The sequence below is a fragment of the Lithobates pipiens genome, unplaced genomic scaffold (genome assembly GCF_037356315.1).
Source record: "Lithobates pipiens isolate NorthernLeopardFrog02 unplaced genomic scaffold, aLitPip1_a1.2 Scaffold_16, whole genome shotgun sequence".
NCBI classification, from domain to species: Eukaryota; Metazoa; Chordata; class Amphibia; order Anura; family Ranidae; genus Lithobates; species Lithobates pipiens.
Window position 1 is genome coordinate 594956928 of NW_027507748.1, and position 23118 is coordinate 594980045.

Genomic DNA, 23118 nt, shown 5'->3' on the forward strand with positions numbered 1-23118 from the left:
AATAAAAAAATAAAAAAAAAAAAAAAAAAAAAAAAAACACACCACGGCTAGTTGGTTGGATACAGATAATTAAACAGTGCAAGTTGGGAAATTGACCAATTGATTTTTATGAATAACCCTGGAACTACATATCCCAAGAGCCCTTAACTTACACACCAAGGATGAGCAAGCTCTTAGCAATGAAAAAAAGACAGCATTGTTTTGCTAAGAAATCAATGTAAGCACTGCTTAGAATTTCAGTGCAGCACAAGCACTGTTATCAGTTCAAATGGGAAGTAAGGAGCTTACTGGCAGATCAGGTATTTTTCTGTACTTTCATTGTATTTGAAGAGAAACTATATTGCAATGTGCACGTATGGCAGAGATGTACTTTGTGTATTTTGCACCGACATACACTTTAAAAGCAGTATAAAATCCAAAAGAAAACATATTGCAGCTTAGCAATTCTTAGATGTGATGCTTGAATTAGTTTTCCTTTAGGCTTTATTTTTACCTGGTGATCTGGTCAGTAAGTCTGTTTTTCAACAGAACAATCTGTCCAGCAGATGTCATAAAGTGCTAGCTATAAATTGTGCAAATCAGATGAACAAACTACAATTATAAAATATGGCTAAAAATGGAAAGTCCACCAACATTCATGTTGGAATGAATTTCAACCCACTGAACAGATGTGAATTAGTAGTGTCTATACCAGGGTTTCATGGAAATCTAGGGTTCCTCTAGAGCAGGAGTCTCCAAACTTGCTAAACAAAGGGCCGGTTTACTGTCCTTCAGAGTTTAGGGGGCCGGACTGTGGACATTGGGAGCTGGGGGGGGGAAGGTAGTTGGTCTCAGTGAATGAATTTGTATAGTGCTGCAATGCCAACTGAATTGCTTCAAGGCGCTCGATCTGTCCTGTGTTGTCTAGCTTATTAGAATAGGTAATAGGTAGGTCATACGTTTTTTCCTGAAGGTCTAAGGATTTCCTTCCATGCGGATGTACATCGGTAGAGTGTTCCATAGCTGTGGTCCTTGGACTGCGAATCTTCCTTCTCCCTTTGATTTGTAGCGGGATTAGGGATTGAAGTTTTGGTTAGATGATCGGAGACTGCGTTTTCTTATCGGGTAGGTATCGAGGAGCGTTTCCTTGTATGCATTTGTGGGTGAGGCAGAGGATCTTGAATGTAATCTGATTCTTTACAGTTAGCCAATGTAGGCTCCTCAGGGTAGGGAGATGGATTCCCAGGTTTTTCCCGTTAGTCTTGCTGCTGTGTTTTGGTTGAGTTGTAAGCACGCAAGTGTACCCCATCATTGGTGTCAGTAGGAGGAATTGTGCCCCATTGTCGGAATCACTTGGAGGAATTGTCCCCCATCATTGGTGTATTTAGAAGAAATTGTTGACCATTGTTGGTGTTGGGGAATTTTGCCCCATCATTGTAAGAAATTGTGTCCCTTCATTGGTCTGAGTGGGGGGGGGGGGGGGTTATGTCCCATTGCTATTATCAGGGGAAACATTCCCACCCAAAGGCCGCATAAAAAGCAAGCAAAGTGCCGCATCTGACCCCTGGGCCACAGTTTGGAGACCCCTGCTCTAGAGCAGGGATATGCAATTAATGGACCACCAGCTGTTGCAAAACTACAAGTCCTTGTAGTTTTGCAACAGCTGGAGGTCCGCTAATGGCATATTCCTGTTCTAGAGGTTGCTAGGGGTTCCTTGAGCTAATAACTGTCGCTCAGTTAAGTTACCACTGACACCAATTATCCTTTTAGTCATCTGTAAAGGGGGGGGAATTCTTTTTAATGACCACAAATACAAGGAGCATTCTTCCCAGTGACTGACACGTGCGTTTAATTTTAGAAGGGGTTCCTTGAGACTAGAAGGTTATGTCATGGGTTCCTCTTTATTGAAAAGGTCGAGAAAGGCTGGTCTATACAAATGAAGATGAACCACCATCTGTCCAAAAAAGGAGAAACACCAGAGACTGCACCAACCACTCAAGGGTAGGTACTCTTACCAGAAGTGGTGGACCCACACACCAGCGGCAGTGGGTCAAACAAGCTTAGGAATGAATACAGGATCTCAGACCTTGATCACTGGAACAGCAAGAGACACCCATGGAACTGACGTCCAGCAAAAGGTTGGTAAATTGAATCAAAAAAAAATAAATAAATGAATAAAAAAAAAGGAAAAGCTTCCCCATAGTGTAGATCCAAAAAAACGTATAGGTTCATGTAAAAGAAAGTACCAACATGTGTACAAAAAAAAAAAAAAAAAAAAAAAAAAAAAAAAAAAAAAAAATCACTGAACAGGGATTGCCAAAAAACAAGCGCAATGTTTAGAGCTGGCTAGCAAAAGCAAACTAGTTTTGTCGTACAGGAAATCAACTGGGGTATGAGCCTGCTCCTACACTGTGCATATAGTTACTAATAATGGTATAATTTGGTATCAATCCATTTACGACACTGATGCCTGTCCAGCATGGTATATGGCGTGCATTCTACATGTCCCATTGAATGCCAGTGAGCGGAGTGATGTCAATGAGAGGAGTGATGTCAATGAGTGGAGATGCAGATCACATGACCCCATGTATAAAATCTAAGCCTCGTGACAAGGATGAAGAGCATCAGGTCCAATCGCAGCGGTAAATACTTATACAAAGGTTCAGGTATACACATTGGCATAACAAAATTTGTAATATACGTTTTAAATAGGTTTTACATATAGGTTTTACTATGGTAGCATAGTATTCCCCTGCCCCTAGGCTAACCATGTTGCTTTACAAATATGCCCCCTGTGCCACATCATTTAGAGTGGGGGCACTCTAATAAAAAGGAGGTGTTACTGGCAGGATCACCAGGTGAAAACAGGGAGAAACATCTGATTGTTAATCTACAATATATCTTTGGTTTAGGGTTTAATTCCAATTTGAGACTGGGTTCACACTATGTGGCCACGGTGCACAGCAGGGGGTCCTGTGCATCCATGTTTGCCGCTTCAGGTCTAAAATAGGTCTAAATTTTTGCCTCAATTCAGACCTGAAACAAATCCAAAGAAGCACAGGACACTCCTGCAGTGCAATCCCAGTGCCTCCCAGAGATGTGTGAAACGGCTCCATTGAGAGCCAGTCACTCTTCTGTCATCCAAACTGGTTGCAGGAAATATGCAAATTGCACAAGTGTGAACCCAGCCTAAGGGACTGGAGGTACAAAGAACGCTCTGGAAATCTGGTAGACAGAATGTTGTATGCAACGTAGATGCCAACCATTTTTCGTTTTGTTCAGTAATAACTGCGTACAATTGTTGAAAACAAAAAGGGGAACATCTTTTACAAGTGCCTAGGCAATATGGACAGAAAATAAAGCACTAAATATACAGTATATTCATTAACAAAAATAGTTCTAGGTAAACATTGGCAGAAAGAGCAATGATTGTCTCCATCCACAAATTCTTCTGTACCCATCTCCCAACCACCAAAATGTTTTTTTTTAGAAACAAAAATTTCCACAATAGTAAAGTTTCTTACATTTTCTATTTTTGAATAGTTTTGATTCATTGGGTACTTTTCTCTTGACGCACAAAGTGTGTATTTTACTGATTGTGCTGTTTGAAGTCACTTTGCCAGGCAATAATAGAACAGGCCAACAAGTAAAAACATAGCCACCAATTTGGTTCTTACTTGATCAAAGACGCCACCTGGTCCAATGAGTCTCGTCCTTGCTAAGGCATTTATTTGTAGGGTATAGCGAAAGTGTGGAATTATCAGCTAGGATATTAAAAAAAAAAAAAAAAAAAAAAAAAAAAAACACACACACACAAACATTAGTTTAAGAAATGCATATGATATATGATAAAAATATATGATTTGCTGAAGGTTACCTTATTGCCTTTTAACAATTTAAAGCTGAACTTAAATCACCATGAGAAATCTACTTACATAGCGTTGTTTCATTAGCATTAGGCATCACTTCCCAGGCCTCAATTGAATGATTTTGGAAATGTTTTCCCCTCCTAAAAAAGTCACCATGCTTTGACCAGTTGCGGACCAGGTTGGCTCTGCTGCATAAAATCACTTTGTATTACATGATCTTGTGGGGCTTGGATAGCAGGCGCGTGCCTGCCGCAAGCTCTGCGAGTCTGACTTCAGGTCTCACGGACTATGTCCATAGGGATACCCGCAATAGTCTCAGAGAGGAAGAACAGGGAAATGCTGATGTAAACAAGCATTTCCTCATTCTGCCCTAGTGACAGGACACTGATCACTGCTCCCGATTTACAGGGAGTTGTGATCAGTGTCATGTCACACATAGCCCATTTCCCCCCCAGTTAGAACACATCCCTAGGAAACCCTAAACCCCTGCAGCACCCCCTCCTGGTTAATCCCTTCACTGCCAGTCATTTACAGAGTAAGCAATGCATTTTTAATTGCACTGATTGCTGTATAAATATTAATGGTCCAAAAATAGCACCAACAGTGTGCGATCTGTCTGCAATGCCAGTCAAAAAAAAAAGCCATAAATCTCCCATTTTGTAGATGCTATAACTTAAGAAAACCAACGTATTCTACATATTTTTTGTAAAAAATCGCATCAGCCTAAACTGAGAAAATTTTTTTTGGGAAGATTACTTTTTTTACTTGCTATAAAAAAATATATTGCTTTTCACAAAAATTGTCGCTTTGTTTATTGCGCAAAAAACAAAGATGATAATATCACCAAAAGAAAGCCATTTGTGGGAAAAGGACATTTTGTTTGGGAGTCATGTTGCACGGCCGTGCAATTGTCAGTTAAAACGATGCAGTGCCATATTGCAGAAAGTTCTGGTCCTTAGCCAGCCAAATCCTCCAGGGCTGAAGTGGTTAAGTAGCAATAAAGCCAATTCACACCAGGGATTTAGGAGTGATCTTGTACCGTAGCTGTGTCAGTTAACCAATGTAGGGCAAACACTGCCTATGCTGCAAACCTAGTAATATGCCCACACAATGCCTTAAAGCTGAATGCCAGGCACAAAACCTCATTCAAATATATTTGATAGACAAAGGATATAAATCCACTTTGTGGATAACATGCCTTTGTAAACCCAGTTTGTAGCAAGTAGCAGTGTACAAAGCAGACACAGAATTACTTCTACAGGTGGTGTCAGTAGGGGTTAATGGCTGTGGATTACTGCATATGGCCTGGAATATACTAAAATTTCTACTCATGGTCAAATTTTAACCACTTCAGGACCGCCGTATTGCCAATGTACGTCAGCACAATGGCACAGGCAGGCACAATCACGTAGATGTACGTGATTGCCTTCCAGCGGGTGGGGGGTCCGATCGGACCCCCTCCCGTTGGATACGACGGTCCGGTTCGCTCCAGGAGCGCTCCGTGATGAGGGGATGGCCGTTTGTTTTCGGCCACCCCCTCTGGATCGCTCCTGGCCAATGAGAAGCTTCCTCCCACTGTGTATTGTTTACACAGGAAGGAGGAAGTGATGTCATTCTCCTCGGGGCGGTCTTTTTGACCGGACTACGAGGAGAAGACTAATAGTAAGTGTGCACCAACACTACACTGACATGTAGGTACACACAGGCACACAAACCCCCCCCCCCCCCCCCCCCCGATCGCCCCCGCCCCCCCCCCCCCCCCAGTCACAGTGTCACTGATTGCATTGATCATTTCTTTACTGATCAATGCATTCAGTGTCAGTTGTGACAGTAAAAACTGTCAGGACAGTTAGTGTTAGGTCCAGGGTAGCCCCCTATCACCCCCCAATAAAGATTTAACCCCCCGATTGCCCCTAGTTAACCCTTTCACCCCCTTTTGCCAGTGTCACTAAGCGATCATTTTTCTGATCGCTGCATGTGTCGCTAGGTAGCTAGTTATTTTTTTAGGTTCACCGCCAGGTTTTTATAGCGCTAGGTACCCCGATAGACTACCCAATAATGGTTTTAACCCCCTGATTGCTGCTAGTTAACCCTTTCACCCCCTTTCACCAGCGATCACAGTATAAGTGTCACTGGTGACGCTGGTTAGCCAGTTAGTTATTTAGGTTCCCCGTCAGGTTTTTATATAGCGCCAGGGACCCCCATATACTACCTAATAAAAATTTGAACCCCCTGATTGCCCCTAGTTAACCCTTTCACCACTGATCACCGTATAAGTGTTACAGGTGACTCTGGTTAGTTTGTTTTTTATAGCATCAGGGCACCCACCATTTATTACCCAATAAAGGTTTAACCCCCTGATCACCCGGCGGGTGATATCAATTAGGTTTTAGGGTCAGGGTCTGCGTCACCCCAGGCAGCGCTAGGTTAGTGCCAGTACCGCTAACACCCACACGCAAAGCATACACCTCCCGTAGTGCTATAGAATCTGAACAGATCAATATCTGATCAGATCTATACTAGCGTCCCCAGCAGTTTAGGGTTCCAAAAAAACGCATTGTTAGCGGGATCAGCCCAGATACCTGCTAGCACCTGCGTTTTGCCCCTCTGCCCAGCCCACCCAAGTGCAGTATCGATCGATCACTGTCACTTACAAAACACTAAACACATAACTGCAGCGATCGCAGAGTCAGGCCTGATCCCTGCCATCGCTAACAGGTTTTTTGGTAGCATTTTATATTTAAATCCGGAAGGCAGTGCTTGGTTTTCGGGGTCCCGTACGTGGCTAGGCTCCCAAAAAGTCCCCCACATGTGGTATCCCCGTACTCGGGAGAAGCAGCAGAATTTATTTTGGGGTGTAATTTGACTTCTGCCCATAGCATGTGTGAGCAATATATCATTTAGTGACAACTTTGTGCAAAAAAAAAAAAAAGTTTGTAATCTTCCCGCAACTTTTGGCAAAATATAAAATATTCCATGGACTCAACATGCCTCAGTAAATAGCTTGGGGTGTCTACTTTCCAAAATGGGGTCATTTGGGGGGGTTTTGTGCCATTTTGGCATTTTATGGCCTTCGAAACTGTGATAGGTAGTGAGGAGTTAAATCAAAAATTTGCACCCTTAGAAATCCTGAAGGTGGTGATTGGTTTTCGGGGTGCCGTGCGCGACTAGACTCCCAAAAAGTCCCACACATGTGGTATCCCCATACTCGGGAGAAGTAGCGGAATATATTTTGGGGTGCAATTCCACATATAACTATGGCATGTGTGAGCAATATATCATTTAGTGACAACTTTGTAAAAAAAAAAAAATTTTTTTTTTTTTTTTTTGTCATTATTCAATCCCTTAGGACAAAAAAAATAAATATTCAATGGGCTCAACATACCCATCAGCAATTTCCTTGGGGTGTCTACTTTCCAAAATGGGGTCATTTGGGGGGGGGGGGGGGATTTGTACTGCCCTGCCATTTTAGCACCTCAAGAAATGAGATCGGCAGTCATAAATTAAAAGCTGTGTAAATTCCAGAAAATGTACTCTAGTTTGTAGACGCTATAACTTTTGCGCAAACCAAAAAATATACGCTTATTGACATTTTTTTACTAAAGACATGTGGCTGAATAAATTTTGCCCTCAATGTATGACTAAAATTTAGTTTATTCGATTTTTCTTATAACAAAAAGAAGAAAATATCTTTTTTTTTCCAAATTTTCGCTCTTTCCATTTATATCGCCAAAAAAAAAAAAAAAAAAATCGCAGAGGCAATCAAATACCATCAAAAGCAAGCTCTATTTGTGGGAAGAAAAGGACGCAAATTTCGTTTGGGTGCAATATTGCATGACCACGCAATTACCAGTTAAAGCAGCGCAGTGCGAAATTGGAAAAAGACCTCTGGTCCTTAAGGTGTTTATTGGTCCGGGGCTGAAGTGGTTAAATATATAACTGCCAAGTTGTTTGGCACCTTTATGCATCCCATATATGATGAAAGTTCTATATTTTTAATAAATTTATAAACCATTTACTTTTATTGATCTTTTTGTGCTCACCTCATTTAAAATCCCATGGGCGCTATTCTTTGTTGTATTTCATAATGGTGTGTGTGTGTGTGTGTGTGTGTGTGTGTGTGTGTGTGTGTGTGTGTGTGTGTGTGTGTGTGTGTGTGTGTGTGTGTGTGTGTGTGTGTGTGTGTGTGTGTGTCACCAGAACATTTTCTCTGACTCTTTACTCACTTTATACACTGGGTGCCCCATTGGAAGGTGTCTGATAGATGCAATTGAGAACACCTCAGCTAAGAGATGGGTATGGAGAAGGTGAGTGTCCGCTTCATGCGCCTGGACATCAGCACTACGCACCCAGATCTTGGCCAATACCCAGTCATATTCAGAGTCGCTGGGCAGGAAGATGGGGACATTTGTTCCAGGAGTCTGAGATAACTGGAATACAAAAAAAGATCATGGTATCCATTTATTGGCCATAATAATGTAACCAAGACATATTGCAGGGTTTGTTTTATTTGCATTGAACTACTTTTATAATGATCCAGGAAGGAAAAAATTAAATTACTGAAAACTGTTTCCTTAAAGTTTATTCATGCTGCTTGCATGCTAGTGTAATAAAATGGACTATCTGCCCTGTGGAGAAGGGGAGCCTGGAACTGAAAAAAAACCCACACGCCCCCCACTAGCTCAAGGGGTTTAACACACAGGGGTCATTCACATTTGCATCCTCCCGCCCCAGTCTCCAGAAGCTTCTCAAAGAGTCAGGTGGAGCTAATCGAACTTGCAGACCAACCTAAACAAATCTGGCTCCTGTGGCTACAGCAGAAGCCCCGTGCCAACTTTACCTCAGAGTCTATGTAGAGTGGTGCTCCAAATATAAAAGTAAAATTACCTGGATGGCAATTGGGACAAGCTGATCCTGAGGATTCTTCCACAGTAGACACATAGGGGCTGCAATGTATTGAGGCTTTTCATTGATAGTATTGGTGGGAACACCCTGGAGAACCTCATAATCTGCCAGGAAAATGTGACCATTCTGAAAGGTAACAATTAGGAAATCTGATCAGCAATGAAATGAATTAACTTAGTCTAGCCAGACACAATCAAATGTATATTTTGTCATGTAGGACAAAGACGGAGATAATTTTATTTTGGTTATAAAACACATGGATTATAATCTCTGAAGTGTCAGATTTCTCCTCACTTCTTGTCTGAGGAAATCTCCCCAATGGCACAGACAGCAAAAAGTAAAGAGACAAGGATTTCATTCCCTCCCTACTGTATCCATGTATTGGCTATACATGCAAGTCCAGTTCCTTTTTACAACCCGAATTAAAAAAGTTGGTACGCTGTGTAAAATCTACATATACAATGATTTGCAAATCTCAAACCCATATTTTAGTCACAACAAAGAAAACATCAAATGTTTAAACTGAAAAAATGCACCATCTTAAAAAGAAAAAACGTAATTTTGAAAAAAAGAACATGTCTCAAATTGGGACAGGGCCATGTTTATCAGTGTAGCATCACCCCTCATAACACTGTAAATGTCTGGGAACCGAGGAGACCAGTTGCTGGAGTTGTCCCATTCAATCCGTAACCGCCAAAAAGCTTTCCTCCCCATGTGCCTCTCAGCAATTTCTCTATCAAGATCAATGGTACAACCATCAGCCCTTTCCCACATGCCAAGGGGCTAGGTGTAATCCTGGAACCTGAACTATCCTTTTCAGCCCCACGTCCAATCACTGTTGAAATCTTAATGCCTCCACCTCGGCAAAATCTCCAGAATATGCCTCTTCCTAACCAATGATATTCATTCCCTTGTCATCTCACCTCAACTACTGCAACTCCCTCATAGGGTTACCTTTATATGGGCTACCCCCACCTTATCAACCATTCAGTGTCTGCTACTCCTGTCAATACCTCCTCTGGCTTCCACTCACCCAAATTAAATGCTAACAACTTTCAAAGCCATTCACAACTCGGCCCCCAGCTACATCACCAATCTAATCTCAAAATGCCAACCCAATCCTCCTCTTAATTCCTCCCATGACCTCCTGTTCTCTAGCTCCATCTTAATCTCCCATGCTCACCTCCAGGACCCCCCCCCCCCCCAAGCCTCTGCTATCCTATGGAACTCCCTACCCCAATCTGTCCAACCATTCCCTACTCTTAGACGATCCCTGAAAACCCTCTTCAGAGAAGCCTACTCTGCTCCCACCTATCAACTGTACTTTTGACTTTTCCATCACTGCACTATGGGTGAGCAGGGTCTTAGGTAGAATTGCACCCAACTAGGTGTTGATCTAAACTCTTAACCACATGACAATGCTACATGACAGTACCAACTGTTGCCATCCTTGACACAACAGTGCCAGACTTAAGGGCACATATAGACATCTAATGCACATCACAATGCAACATGACAGAACCAACTGCCACCACCATCTTTGCCATATGACAATGCTGCCAGATATTGGGCTACCCCTGCTAGCCTAAAATGGCAATGTCACCATACACAAGGGCACCTACCACTGCCATCCATAGCAATGCTTTGAGACAATAGGTTACCTACCATTACCATCATCACATGCCAACGCCACAAGACTTCAGGGTACATACCACCTCCATCATACACATGATGCACAACATTAGGGCACATACCACAGCCAGCTAGATCACATGGTGATGTGATCGGACACTGGCATACCTACTGCCATCCTTCCTCACATGGTAATGCTATACTCCAGGGTAGCTACTTATTACACGTTACCTTGTCATGTGCCAGAAGGTAAAAGGACATTAGGGTAACTACCACCGCCAGTTAGATCGCATAACCATGCTACCAGATCCTGGGATACCTACCAGTGACACATGCCAGTGATGAAAGATATTAGGGTACCTACCACCGCCACTATGATCCCATATGAAAATGTTGCGCCCCCCCCCCAAATAGAGCTTTCAGTTGTAACTAATCACCAGTTTTCTTCCATTTTTTGTGCTACAAAGACTGAAGTAAAAAATAAATAAAAAAAGTTTCTAGTAAACTAGTTCATTTTCTCCTTCAACGTGCACCAATGTAATCAATGCACTGATCATCAGCACAGACCTGTCAGGAGAGCCGCTTATAAGCTCTCCTCTACTCGCACCTCTTCAGCGCGAATAGAGGAAAAGCCTATAACCAGCACTTCCTGGTTATGATAGGATCAGCTGTGATTGGACATGATCAGATCACATAGTGAAAAGCTTACATTTAACTCACAGGCTTTTCACCAAAACCAGGAGATAGTGTGTCAGAGCAACTCACCGTGCTGCATGCCCCTGCTGGATGTCATATGATGCCCAATCAAGCCAACAGAACCACCGCCTGGCTGCCATTCTGCTGTAGGGCAGACAGGAAGGCATTAATGTGGCTGTAAAATGCAAAAATCTAAGTTAAAATGATCAGTCCACCTCAACACAGCAAAGCAGCAGAAGCCCTCTGCCCCCAGTCTGGGCGAGAAAAGGGGAGCAGCCAGACATCTACAATCCTTTCCACCTTCCTACAGTGAAAAGACCCAAAGAAAATTCGTCACCATATCTCCGTTACTGAGACCAATTAGGAGACTTGTGCATGAGAGAAGGTGGCTTGTGTCCCAAAGAAATCCACACAGGTCACTACAAAAGGAGATCCAGCCTGAGGAGACCAAATCAGTTAACCCCATAGACACTGGGCAGCATTTGAGGCACAGGGGGTGCAAACTTTCATAGCAGTGGGGAGCCAAGCAACTGTTGGGAATCATTACACAGAATGAAACTGCCAAAACTTTGGTTTTGTGCAGAGGAAGAGGGAGGAATACATGCTCATTGTCACCATCAAACAGCCTCACAGATTTAACCCTACAACTGCTAAGAAGAGCACCATTTTATTCTGCTTTTAGAATATATAGGTTTGTGGGTTTTATATAATCTTCAGGCCTAATGATTTTTTTTAAATGTGGGCAAAAAAATGGCTCTGGCAACAAAAGGGTTAATGCAGTGCCATCTGAGGGCCCAAAGATCCAATGTGTTTTGACTTAGTCTCTTGCACAGAGATTAAGCCAGATTCTTTAAATCTTCTACAGTACATACTATCAAAAGATTCCAAGTCTTCACAATTTTACATTGAGGAATGTTATTCTGAAATTGTTCTGCAAATTTTAGACGCAGCTTTTCACAGATGGCTGAAACTATGCCAATCTTTACTTAACCGGTTCTGGACCAGCCTCTGCAGTTACTGCGGCAGGTTGGTCCGGCTGCACGAAGCGTCATAGCTACATGGATTTGAGCCAGAACTGATCAATGCTCAGGCCAAAAAGGTATCAAACCTGGTGATTAGTCCTGGCAAACAAAATCCTTCCCCTGCACGTGCAAGTGTTAACAGCAGGGGAAGTGATGTCATCTCTCCTCGTGGAACCCTTTTCTGTTCCAGAGAGGGGGGGGGGAAGAGATCTCACAGTAAGTGCACCAACACTACACTGACACCAAACACCACTTGTCACACCACGATCGCCCCCCCTTCCCAGTTAACCCCTCCACCCTGTCGTTTCACCCAGTGCAGTGTTCATTTTTGATCACTGTATTGGTGTCAGTGACAAAAATCAGTGTTAGGGTACTTTGTGTAGGCCCAAATAAGTCTAATAAAAAGGGTTTAACCCCTTGATCACCCAGTCACCAGTGATCACTATTCTTGTCACAACACTATACACCTCCCTCAGTAGTAAAGAGTCTGAACAGATTAATATCTGATCATATCTATACTAGCATCCACAGCAATTTAGGTTTCCCAAAAATGCAGGATCAGCCAAGATACCTGCTAGCACCTGCTTTTAGCACCTTTGCCCACCCAAGTGCAGTATCAAATCGATTACTGTCAATTGCAAAAACACAACACATAACGGCAACATTCACAGAGTCAGGCCTGCGAACGCATTTTTTTTTTTAGTAGGTTTTGAAGCAGTCGCAGTCAGGAGCTCTTTTCTGTAGCAGTAAATTCAGAGACCAAAATGTCTAATTGAAGGTACAGTAGTGAAGAGGCCTACACGTTTCTGGAGCATGACAGATGAGAGACTTCCTCTTGACTCATCTGTCAATCGGGCTGAAAATATGAACCGTAGACAGCAGCGCTGCTCTGACAGTGGTCCCTGCCAAGGTCAGGAGTACCTGACCCAGTTCTGCCATCATTGAAGTGCAAGAACCACAGGGCTCTCACATGGTGCAGAGAGCCAGTACTAGTGTTGCTCATCCTGGCGAACTGGAAAGCACCAGTGGCCTAGTACATCCTGGTTGTACATCCAGCACTGCAGTAACACTTGGTGACATGACAAATCCCATAAGTGCAATTCAAGCTGGAGATGTGGCTAGCACGAGTAGTGTCCCACAGCCACCAAGAAGACAAAAAGGCCTGTTGAGCCCATAGTGCCCTTCCTGCTGCATTTTCCAATCCTAATTGGGAGCCCACCACTTCCACAGCACCCATACTTCTACCATTCATTGGCCAACCTGGAATTCAGGTGGAAACAATTGATTTTGTGTCACTTGATTCTTATTTGCCATTATTCATGGAAGATCAATAGATCTATTGTGGACCAAAGCAGTTTGTATGCTGGTCAATTCAGCGCCACTAATGCACAGTTGACCCTTGCCAGAGATTGGATACCTTTTACAATCTCTAAATTTAAGACCTTCCTGGGCTTAGCCCTCATCGGCATAACTAAAAAGGAGTGAGTTTGACATATTGGTCCACTGACCCAATTCATCATATGCCCGTGTTCTGCCTCCATGATACGATACGAGCAGATCTTGTAGTTCATGCACTTCATTGAACTCAATCAAATCCAGGGTTACCCTGAGGACGGCAGGCTCTACAAAATGTGGCCCCTTATATGCCACTTCAACCAACAGCTTGCATCTGTTTTATGGATTTACGAGGGAAAAGATGGTCATGTACATGTTGCTCTGCACATTATGTAGAGCTGGAGAACTGCCCAGACGACATAGGGAGTGCTGGTAAGATTGTGTGGGACTTGGAGTCACCCTTATTTGGAAAGTGGTACCACTTGTATGTGGACAATTATGAGCATGCCACTTGAGTCACCTTTTTGATTATGGAATTGGCTTATGTGGCACAGTGCGATCCAATAGCTAGGGCTTCCTACGGCTTGTAGAATCCCAAATTAGATAGGAGAGAGCCTGCTTGAAGTGTAATAATGTGTTAGCAGTGAAGTGGAGGGATTCATGGAACAATTTGTTCTGTACTCCCTTCACAGTCAAAATTCCTACAGCGATTGGTGTTGGAGAAACCCGTGTCCACAAATACAACCTTAATATGGGAGGGGGTGGACCCCAATGACCAGTTACTGTACCCAATTGCATGCAAGGCCAGACGTTAGTACAAAGTGTCTACTTATTTCAATTGGTCTGTATATTTTGATTTCAATTGGCCCTGAAAGCTTTTGTGCTTTACAAAGCATCAGGACAAACTAGATGCTTCCTCAAATTCAGGAAGAGTTTGTCACAGCCCTTCGGTTTCTAGATGGTGCTATGGCCCACCTTCCCAACACAAATGTAGCAAGCTGGCTGCATGTGGGGCATTTTCTGTATGTCCTCCCTGGTACCCCTAACCAAAGAAGGTCATGCATGCAGAAAACACGGTTTTAGATGTGACAACTGCATTGTCCCTCCTGACCAATCTGGTCTATGCATCGGTGACGGTTTCAAACGCTACCACACACTAGTATAGTATTAGCGTAGGGTACAGCACCACATTGTCTCAAAAGACGACATGGCCATCACAGTTGGGACCCTAATCTACAACGTTCAGTTTATAAAAGTGAAAAAACCCACACAGAAATAAAAGCCAAAAATAGTTGGTTTCATATTTCTTCTGTCTATTGTTCTCCCTCACGTTAGCTCTGTCCACTCACTATTACCGTATTCTATATTCCGTTTTATTTTTACTATGCTTTATTGCATTTGCTTTGCAGGTATGGTAGGTCTTACTGTTATATTACTTTGTATTGTTAACCATCATTAACTTAGAAGGCAAGCCATTCAGCTGCAGCACAGATTTATCCATCTTGACAGCAACAGCATTAGCTCCCACAATTCGTTAATCATCGACTCCAGCCCTGTAGGAGGCAATTTAACCATCAGTTGTCATTTAAATTGTGCATGTATGCCCATCATTAGAAGTGGCTGGATGAAGGGCAGTATTCTAATGGTGGGCAAACCTATCGATCAATCTTTTTCGCATTAAAAAAACATTACAATGTACGCCCAACAAGAACCAGCAACATACTGGTATGTTGCTGGACTTTGATTATACCAGAAAGCATGCATCTTGTATATCAGAATGCATGTTTCATGTATCTTGGTATATTCTATTCCGTCAGCTTTCATGTAAAAGCAATCCTAGTGGCTAATTGGCCTCTAGACTTTTACAAGCAGTGGAAAGAATTTCCTTGGGATGCCCACTTTCCAAAATGGGGTTATACTACCCTGCCACTTTAACACCTCAAGAAATGATAGGCAGTCAAACTAAAAGCTGCATAAATTTCAGAAAACGTACCATAGTTTGTAGACGCTATAACTTTTGTACAAACAAATATACGCTTAGATTTTTTTTACCAAAGACATGTGGCTGAATACATTTTGGCCTAAATGCATGACTAAAAATTTTAGTTTATTGGCTTTCTTATAACAAAATAAGAAAATTTCAGAATAGTCAGTCAGTGTTTGCATTGCAAAAATATTTAAAAAAAGTGAATAATGGCAAAGTAAAAACAAAAATGTGGGAGTTGTGTACCAGTAACATATTTCCAGGAGTCTCAGGACAACCACCTTTGAGACACCTCAGCTCCCTTCACAGGAACCACCACCTTAGCTTCAAGATTTAAGCCCCTCTTGCCCCACTGGGCTCTGTCTTCTAAGAGTACCTCCGACCAGCTGGGGAGACATGTCACACAACTTTTAATCCTCCTGACTGTTCTGTCAGGGACTCCATTACAAAATTGTGGGAAGTGAACCTGCAGCCCCAGTGTTGCTAGACAGAACTGCTACCCACTTAGCCAGTGGGCAGTCTCCTTATTGCAGACACTGTTTTGGGTGGGTATCCGTGCTGTCCTGAAAGAATCCTAGAAAGATTACTGATAAGCAACTCTGCTTTTCCCTAAACATCTTTCAGGACAGCCACCTTTGAGAGGATAAAAACGAGCACTAACCCTAGGGTGGGACCACCACTTGTAGAACCCTTATCCCCCCCCCCCAAAGGTCCAATCCTTATTGATCCACAGATCCAACCTGTAGAGTTTGGCAAAGGTGCGACAACCTTTTAACATACAGCCTATGTTCACCCACAGGATTTGAACCGAAAGTTGGCAAAATAATTTCTTGGCCTCCGAAACTTCAAGGCTACCCTCTTGAAAACACCTGGTATGGAAAGATTCGTAGAAAAGGGGGCCCTGATCAGGAATGCACTCTGCGTACCAGCTGTTGAAAATGTCTCCAGTAGATTGAGCAGGTTTTCCTTTTCCTGCTACTTGGGGCCACCACCTCATCCGAGTAGCTCTTGCATTTAGTAATTCCTCCTCAGAAGCCATGCAGGAAGAATCCACCTCTTCACCTGGGGACAGCAGAATTGACCCAAGATGAAGGTCCCCTCAGATTGTCAGTATCCAGAACGTACTGGCTAGGGAACCACAGCCTCCTGGGCCAATGCAGTTCAGCGAGAACAGGAGAACCTTGGTTTGAAGATAAATAGGAGCAGATCACCCAGCTAGGCAGTTATTAAAATGCCCCCGAGTAGCACACCTTCCCTGGTTCTACTGTCAGCCTGGGAAACTAAAAGCTCTCCGCCATAGGGATGTGCAAATAAGTGTCACTCAGGTCCAATTGCCATTAAAGCAGTTTGGACGGAGGGGGGTGGACAGAGTCTATACAGAGCCTTCTGTAGTTACTGTTCCCCAGGCCCTGAATTTAGGGAAGTCTGAGTCAGTTGTGCTTAACAGAAGAACTAGCCTTCTCTATATGAAGTGGCATGTTTGGTGTGAAAACCCAGAAACTCTGCTGGTAGGCAGAAATGTTGATTAGTCATTGTCCTGTAACTAATCCCTCTGGTCATTGAGCAATAGCTTCTACTCCTGAAATCCCAGGATGGCATAGATGGCTCCCAAAAGATTCTCCACCTCCTCCAGGGAAGTCTTGTAGCGAGAGGGTTTAAAGGCCTCACCGTCCAACCCCTCTACCTCCACCTGGGAGCCTGAAGCACCAACTGGCTCCTCTACCTTCCCTTGAAAAGGATTACCTCATCTTGCCATCCTTTGACAGCTTCCAGGACTAGGAACACCCTTTTTAAAACATACCGATGTGGCATTGGTAGCTAGGCCGTTGCCCATTTTCAGGATACACTGCTGTTTACTATTCAAGTCCCAAGAAGGCAATAACCTGTCAGAGACTGAACCTATGGTTCGAGTGCTGCAAGTCTAAGTGCCAGCCACTAAGCCACTGTTGAGACAACGTTTAGAATTTCAGGGAGGGTAGAAAGGCTGATGCTTTTTTGTGCAGTTTGGTAAACTGGTGATTAGGGATGAGCTTCGTGTTAAAGTCGAACATACGTTCGACTCGAACATCGGCTGTTCGCATGTTCGGCGAATTCCGAACGTTATGGGCTGTTCGCACCAAATTCGCGTGGTGCTCATGGCCCACAACGCACTGCGATGGCACAGTACATTGCTGGCTCATGATTGGTCAAGCATGCACTGTGACCCCGCATGCTTGGCCAATCACAGCACCAGCAGCGAGGAGAGCCATGATTGGCCACAGGAAGGATGCCTGTGGCCAATCATAGCTCAGGCTGTGTGGTACACGCCCCACACTATATAAGGCTGCCAGTGTGGCGGCCTTGTGTAGTGTGTTGGCATCTGAAGCAGTTAGTGGGTGTTCTGTGTACCTTCAACACAGTACACACCGATTATTATCGGCCGATTTTTTGATCTTGCTCTTCTGTAGTGGTTGTCTGCATGCCCTGACGGCAGTATACACCGCTATATTCACCTCACCTATATAGCTAGCGATATATATCTTTTATAATAGAGTTTGCAGTCAGTGTTAGGAGCTTGTGCGTGCTGTCTGCATGCTCTGTACCCAGTACACACTGCTATATCCACCTACATAGCTCTTCTCTATTTGAGCCATCTGCAGGAGTTATTGGAAGTTGTGTGTGCCTCCAGCACAGCACACTATACATCTGTATTTACCCTTTATTGCTGGTGTTCTATAATAAAGGCATCTGCAGGAGTTAGCGGGTGTTGTGTGCCTCCAGCACAATATACACTACCCAGCTCCCTTCAGGCCATTACCATGTCTGGAAGGCCAGCAAGGAGAGGCAGACAGGCGCGAGCCGATAAAAGAGGGCAAGCAGACTCTGCGTCTAGAGACAACAGTGCTGGTCGTGGACACGGTGCATTGTCAGCACGTGGCCATGTGACACGCTTGTCCTTTTCGGCAGCTGGACATGTTGACCTGCAACATGCCAACGACTTGGTAGAGTGGATGACCAAGCCCTCTTCATCCTCATACTCTCACACCCAGGCTCAGGGTACTGGCAAAGCAGCTGCCAACGCATCGTCTTCCCTCCTCTCAATGTCATCAGTGACTCCTTCCCTAGACCCACCACATCCTCCTGAGGAGTCTCCTGAACTCTTTGAGCACAGTGTTGGGTACATGCTCCAGGAGGATGCCCAGTGTTTTGTAGGCTCTGATGATGATACTCAGCTAGAGGAAGGCAGTAGCGTGAGTGCAGAGAGAGAGGGGGATGCTTAAGAAGTACAGCAATCTGGCAGTCATGTTCCACAAGCTGCAGCATACTGCCAGGTTTGCTCCAGCGATGGAGGAGGAGGGAGGAGGAGGCACATGTCCAACGAGGCAGGATGCCCTCCGGGGGCCAGCTTAGGGGCAGCACACCGACTGAATCACACCGCAGAGCTCCGCCTGTGCAGGGCGCTGCCTCTGTGCGTTATTCTAAAAGTTCTTTGGTGTGGGCTTTTTTTGAGACGAGTGCATCAGATCGCACTGCTGCTATTTGCAACATATGTCTCGTATCTCGCGTGGCCAAAACATCAGCCGCTTGGCACCACATGCTTGACCAGACATATGTTGACCTGCCATGCAGCTCATTGGCAAGCGTACCTCAAAGACCCACATCAAAGAACAAAGCGGACCTCTCCTTGCTCCTCATCAGCAGGCATCTCCAACCCCACTAGACCTTCAGTCCTCTCTGAAACCTGCTCTGAGGGGAATGAAGGTGTAGAATTAGGTGTGTCACAGCCAAGTGCTTCCGGGCACTCCGCTAGCAGTACACCCACGTCCGATTATAGCAGGCAAAGGTCCCTGCCCCAGCTGCTGGACCGGCGAAAAAAGTTCACTCCCAGCAATTCACATGCCCAGCGGTTGAATGCTAGCTTGGCTAAATTGCTAGCACTTCAACTGCTGCCTTTTCAGTTGGTAGACTCAGCCCCCTTCCATGAGTTTGTACAATGTGCGGTTCCTCAGTGGCAGGTCCCCAAACACCTCTTCTCACGGAAGGCGATTCCGGCTCTCTACCGGCATGTGGAAGGCAATGTCCTTGCCTCGCTGGACAGGGCGGGCAGCGGTAAGGTGCATATTACCGCTGACTCATGGTCCAGCAGGCATGGACAGGGACGTTACCCGTCTTTCACGGCCCATTGGGTCACTCTTCTGGCAGCTGGGAAGGATGCAGGACAAGGTGCATTAGTGTCGGAGATTGTTCCTCCACGCCTCCAAAATGCTACTATTGGTTGTGACATCCCTCTCTCCTCCACCCCCTGCTCTTTCCTCCATGGCCTCTTCCAGTGCTCTGTCCTCAGAACCAGCGGTGCTCCGTAGGCGTTCCAGGGGCTACGCAAGTGTCGGGCAAAAGGATGCCATGCAGTGCTTGCGCTGGTTTGGGGGGACAGGAGCCACACTGGGGCGGATGTTTTGTCAGCTCTGCAGGGGCAGGCCGAGAGGTGGTTGACGCCAAGCCAGCTTAAGCCAGGAATGGTGGTTTGCGACAATGGCACCAACCTCCTCTCCGCCCTCCGACAGGGACAACTGACCCATGTGCCCTGTGTAGCTGACGTCCTTAACCTGGTGGTGCAGCGGTTCTTGGGCAGGTACCCGGGCTTACAGGATATCCTGAAGCAGGCCAGGAAAGTGTGTGCATTTCCGCCGATCATTTAATGCCTGTGCTTGGCTGGCTGAGCTCCAAAAGGAGTTGAACCTGCCCAAGAACCGCCTTATATGTGACATGCCCACCAGGTGGAACTCAACGTTGGCCAGTCTGCACCGGCTGCACATGCAGCAGAGGGCCATCAATGAGTACCTGTGCGACTACGGCACCAGGACAGGGTCAGGGGAGCTCGGTTTTTTCTCACCACGCCAGTGGGGCATGATCAGGGATGCATGCACTGTCCTGTCACTATTTGAGGAGGCCACAAGGATGGTGAGCAGTGACAGTGCATGCATCAGTGACACTGTACCCCTTGTCCACCTCTTGGAGCATACGCTGCGTGGAATAATGGACAGGGCACTTGAGGCAGGAAGAGGAGGACTTGCTTGCCTCTCAAGGCCCCCTTTATCCAGACAGTGTTCCTGCTGTGCCACCCATCACACAGGAAGAGGATGAGAAGGATGATTGTGTCAGCATGGAGGTGGAGGCTGGCACTCAGCATCAGCAGTCTTGTAGGGATGATTTACAGTCCCAAGAAACCCATCGACTTGTACGTGGCTGGGAGGAGGTAGCTGCGGATCATGTTGTCCTTCGTGACCCAGAGGACTCCGGACCGAATGCCTCAGCTAACCTACGCTGTATGGCCTCCCTGATCCTGCAAAGCCTGCGGAAGGATCCTCGTATTCTTCGGCTCAAGGAGAGGGACCATTACTGGCTGGCCACTCTCCTTGATCCACGGTACAAGGGTAAGGTTGCCGACCTTATCTTGCCATCGCAGAGGGAGCAGAGGATGAGACATCTCTGGGAGGCCTTGCAGAAAGGTCTGTGCAACGCATTCCCAGAGACTGGGAGGTTACAAACTCCTGGTCCTAGACAACGTGTTGCTGAGGCATAGGTCAGAAGGAGCAGTGGAGAAGGTGGCCGTCTGATGCTTTCAGATAATTTTTTAGTCCGTAGCCCAAAGGTATGACCGGTTCCAGCAACCATCGCCAGCGTCCGATTTACATGGTGCAGGAATACCTAGGGGCAAGGTCAGACTTGGACACCTTTCCCACCGAAAATCCTCTGGCTTACTGGGTCTTGAGGATGGATCACTGGCCAGAGCTTGCACAGTATGCAATTGAGCTACTGGCCTGTCCTGCATCCAGCGTTCTTTCGGAATGCACCTTCAGTGCTGCTGGTGGCCTTGTTACTGATCACAGGGTGCGCCTGTCCACCGAATCAGTTGATCGACTGACCTTCATCAAGATGAATCAGTCTTGGATAACCCACAGCTACCAAGCACCTGAAGCTGATGTAACAGAATAATTTTTTTTGAAATATCACATCCCTTCAAGACTGCCTATGCTGATGCTGAGTGACTGTCCTGTTATGTTATGTTGATTGTCCATCCTCTTCCTCTGATATGTTGGAAGAACATTTCTGGTTGATGCCATCAGCCCAATTTTTCTGCCCCTGTTTAACAGGGGCGTTTAATTACAGTTTTTGATGCAACGCTTTGCAGCAGGGCTTATTCCTGCAATAAAACTAGAGTATATGGGAGAGGTTGCAGTGTTGTGGCACCAGCGCCCAAGGCCCAATTTTTCTGCCCCTGTTTAACAGGGACATTTAATTACAATTCTTGATATAATATTTCACAGGAGGGCCCGTTCCTGTGCCCACCCAGAGTAACTGAGGACTTATAGTGTTGTGGCACCAGCACCACAACCACCAAAGGTCAATTTTTCTACCACTGTTTAACAATGGCATGCAATTACAATTCTTGATATAATCGTTCATAGCAGGGCGCTCCAGCGCCCACCAAGAGTCACTTTGAGGGCTTACAATGTTGTGGCAAAACCAACAACTTGTTCTGCCGTTTCTGCAGAGCATATAGGGCAGGCCCCTACTTTCAAACATCCAACTTACAAACATCTACTTGCAAACGGAAGGAGACAACAGCAAGTGAGATGAAAAAAGATGGGCAAAACAAATTATATAGGGGTGATAATGCCTTCCCTATGTTTTCCAAAAAGCTTAAAAATTGTTTTGACTGGAGCTACACTTTAACAATGTACCAGTTGAAAAATTACAAACATATTCAACTTAACACAACAAACCTACACAGTCCCTGTCTTGTTTGCACCGCCTGTATACTGCCGTTTTGAGTATATAGTGCCTGGGGGCCACACGCATTTCCTTTTTTAATATGGGTACAGGGTTCCCCTTAATATGCGTACAAGACCCAAATAGGCTGGTAATGGGCAGCGAGGGCTACCCATGCCATTTTTCTCAATGATTTTCAACCATATTGCAGGAACCAGATATAACATTAAAACCGCAAGCAGTTTTAAATGACGTTATTTCCGTTAAATGTCATTTTGTGCAGGGACTGTTCTAAACACGTGGCACTTCACAGGCATACTACAGACAACCCCCAGGCATGATATTTAAAGGAATATTTCACTTTTTTTCCCCACTTTAATCGTCATTAAAATCAGTGCTCCTGCCAAAAACAGTCATTTTTAAAAACATTTTAGGCATTGACCCAGGTCCCCAAACCCTTTTTAGGACAGCATCTTGCATATTAGCCGTTAAAATTAACACTTAATTTTGAACGTTTGAGTCCCATAGACTTTAATGGGGTTCTAAAGTTCGTACGAATTTGGGGTCCGTTCGAAAGTTCTGGTGTGAACTGAACTGGGGGGTGTTCGGCTCATCCCTACTGGTGATGAGCGGCCAGGGGGTGGCTTGCAAAATCAAGCCGTTAACCAAACCAGAAGAAATGGATTGGAGATCACTACCCACTATGGGAGGAAGGCCCCCAATCTTCCGTTGGACTATTCAAGAGCACAAACCCCCCCTTTCTGACCCCAAGACCTCTTTGGAACGTCAGTCTTTGGGACCCTGAATTTTGAGGGAGAGACTTATTCCTTGCTTCCCCAGCAACTCCAGACAGGAAAGGACTCGCCCATCAGCCGTCCGATCTAAACTGTTTCCAGGCCAGGACCTAACCAAAAACAAGCCATCCATGAGAATCCCACAGAGC

The 23118-nt window shown here is 45.0% G+C and overlaps 1 protein-coding gene across 1 annotated transcript in view; it reads right to left on the minus strand.

Annotated features, from left to right (window-relative positions):
- The window catches only part of LOC143983848 (polyunsaturated fatty acid lipoxygenase ALOX15B-like), a 114675-nt gene that overhangs the window by 35175 nt on the left and 56382 nt on the right, over window positions 1-23118 (minus strand). The window contains exons 7-9 of the mRNA XM_077483948.1: window positions 8736-8879; window positions 8075-8278; window positions 3657-3743 (exon numbers count right to left, since the gene is read on the minus strand). Of these exons, the coding sequence (XP_077340074.1) occupies window positions 3657-3743; window positions 8075-8278; window positions 8736-8879 (435 nt within the window). The remainder of the gene's footprint in view (window positions 1-3656; window positions 3744-8074; window positions 8279-8735; window positions 8880-23118) is intronic.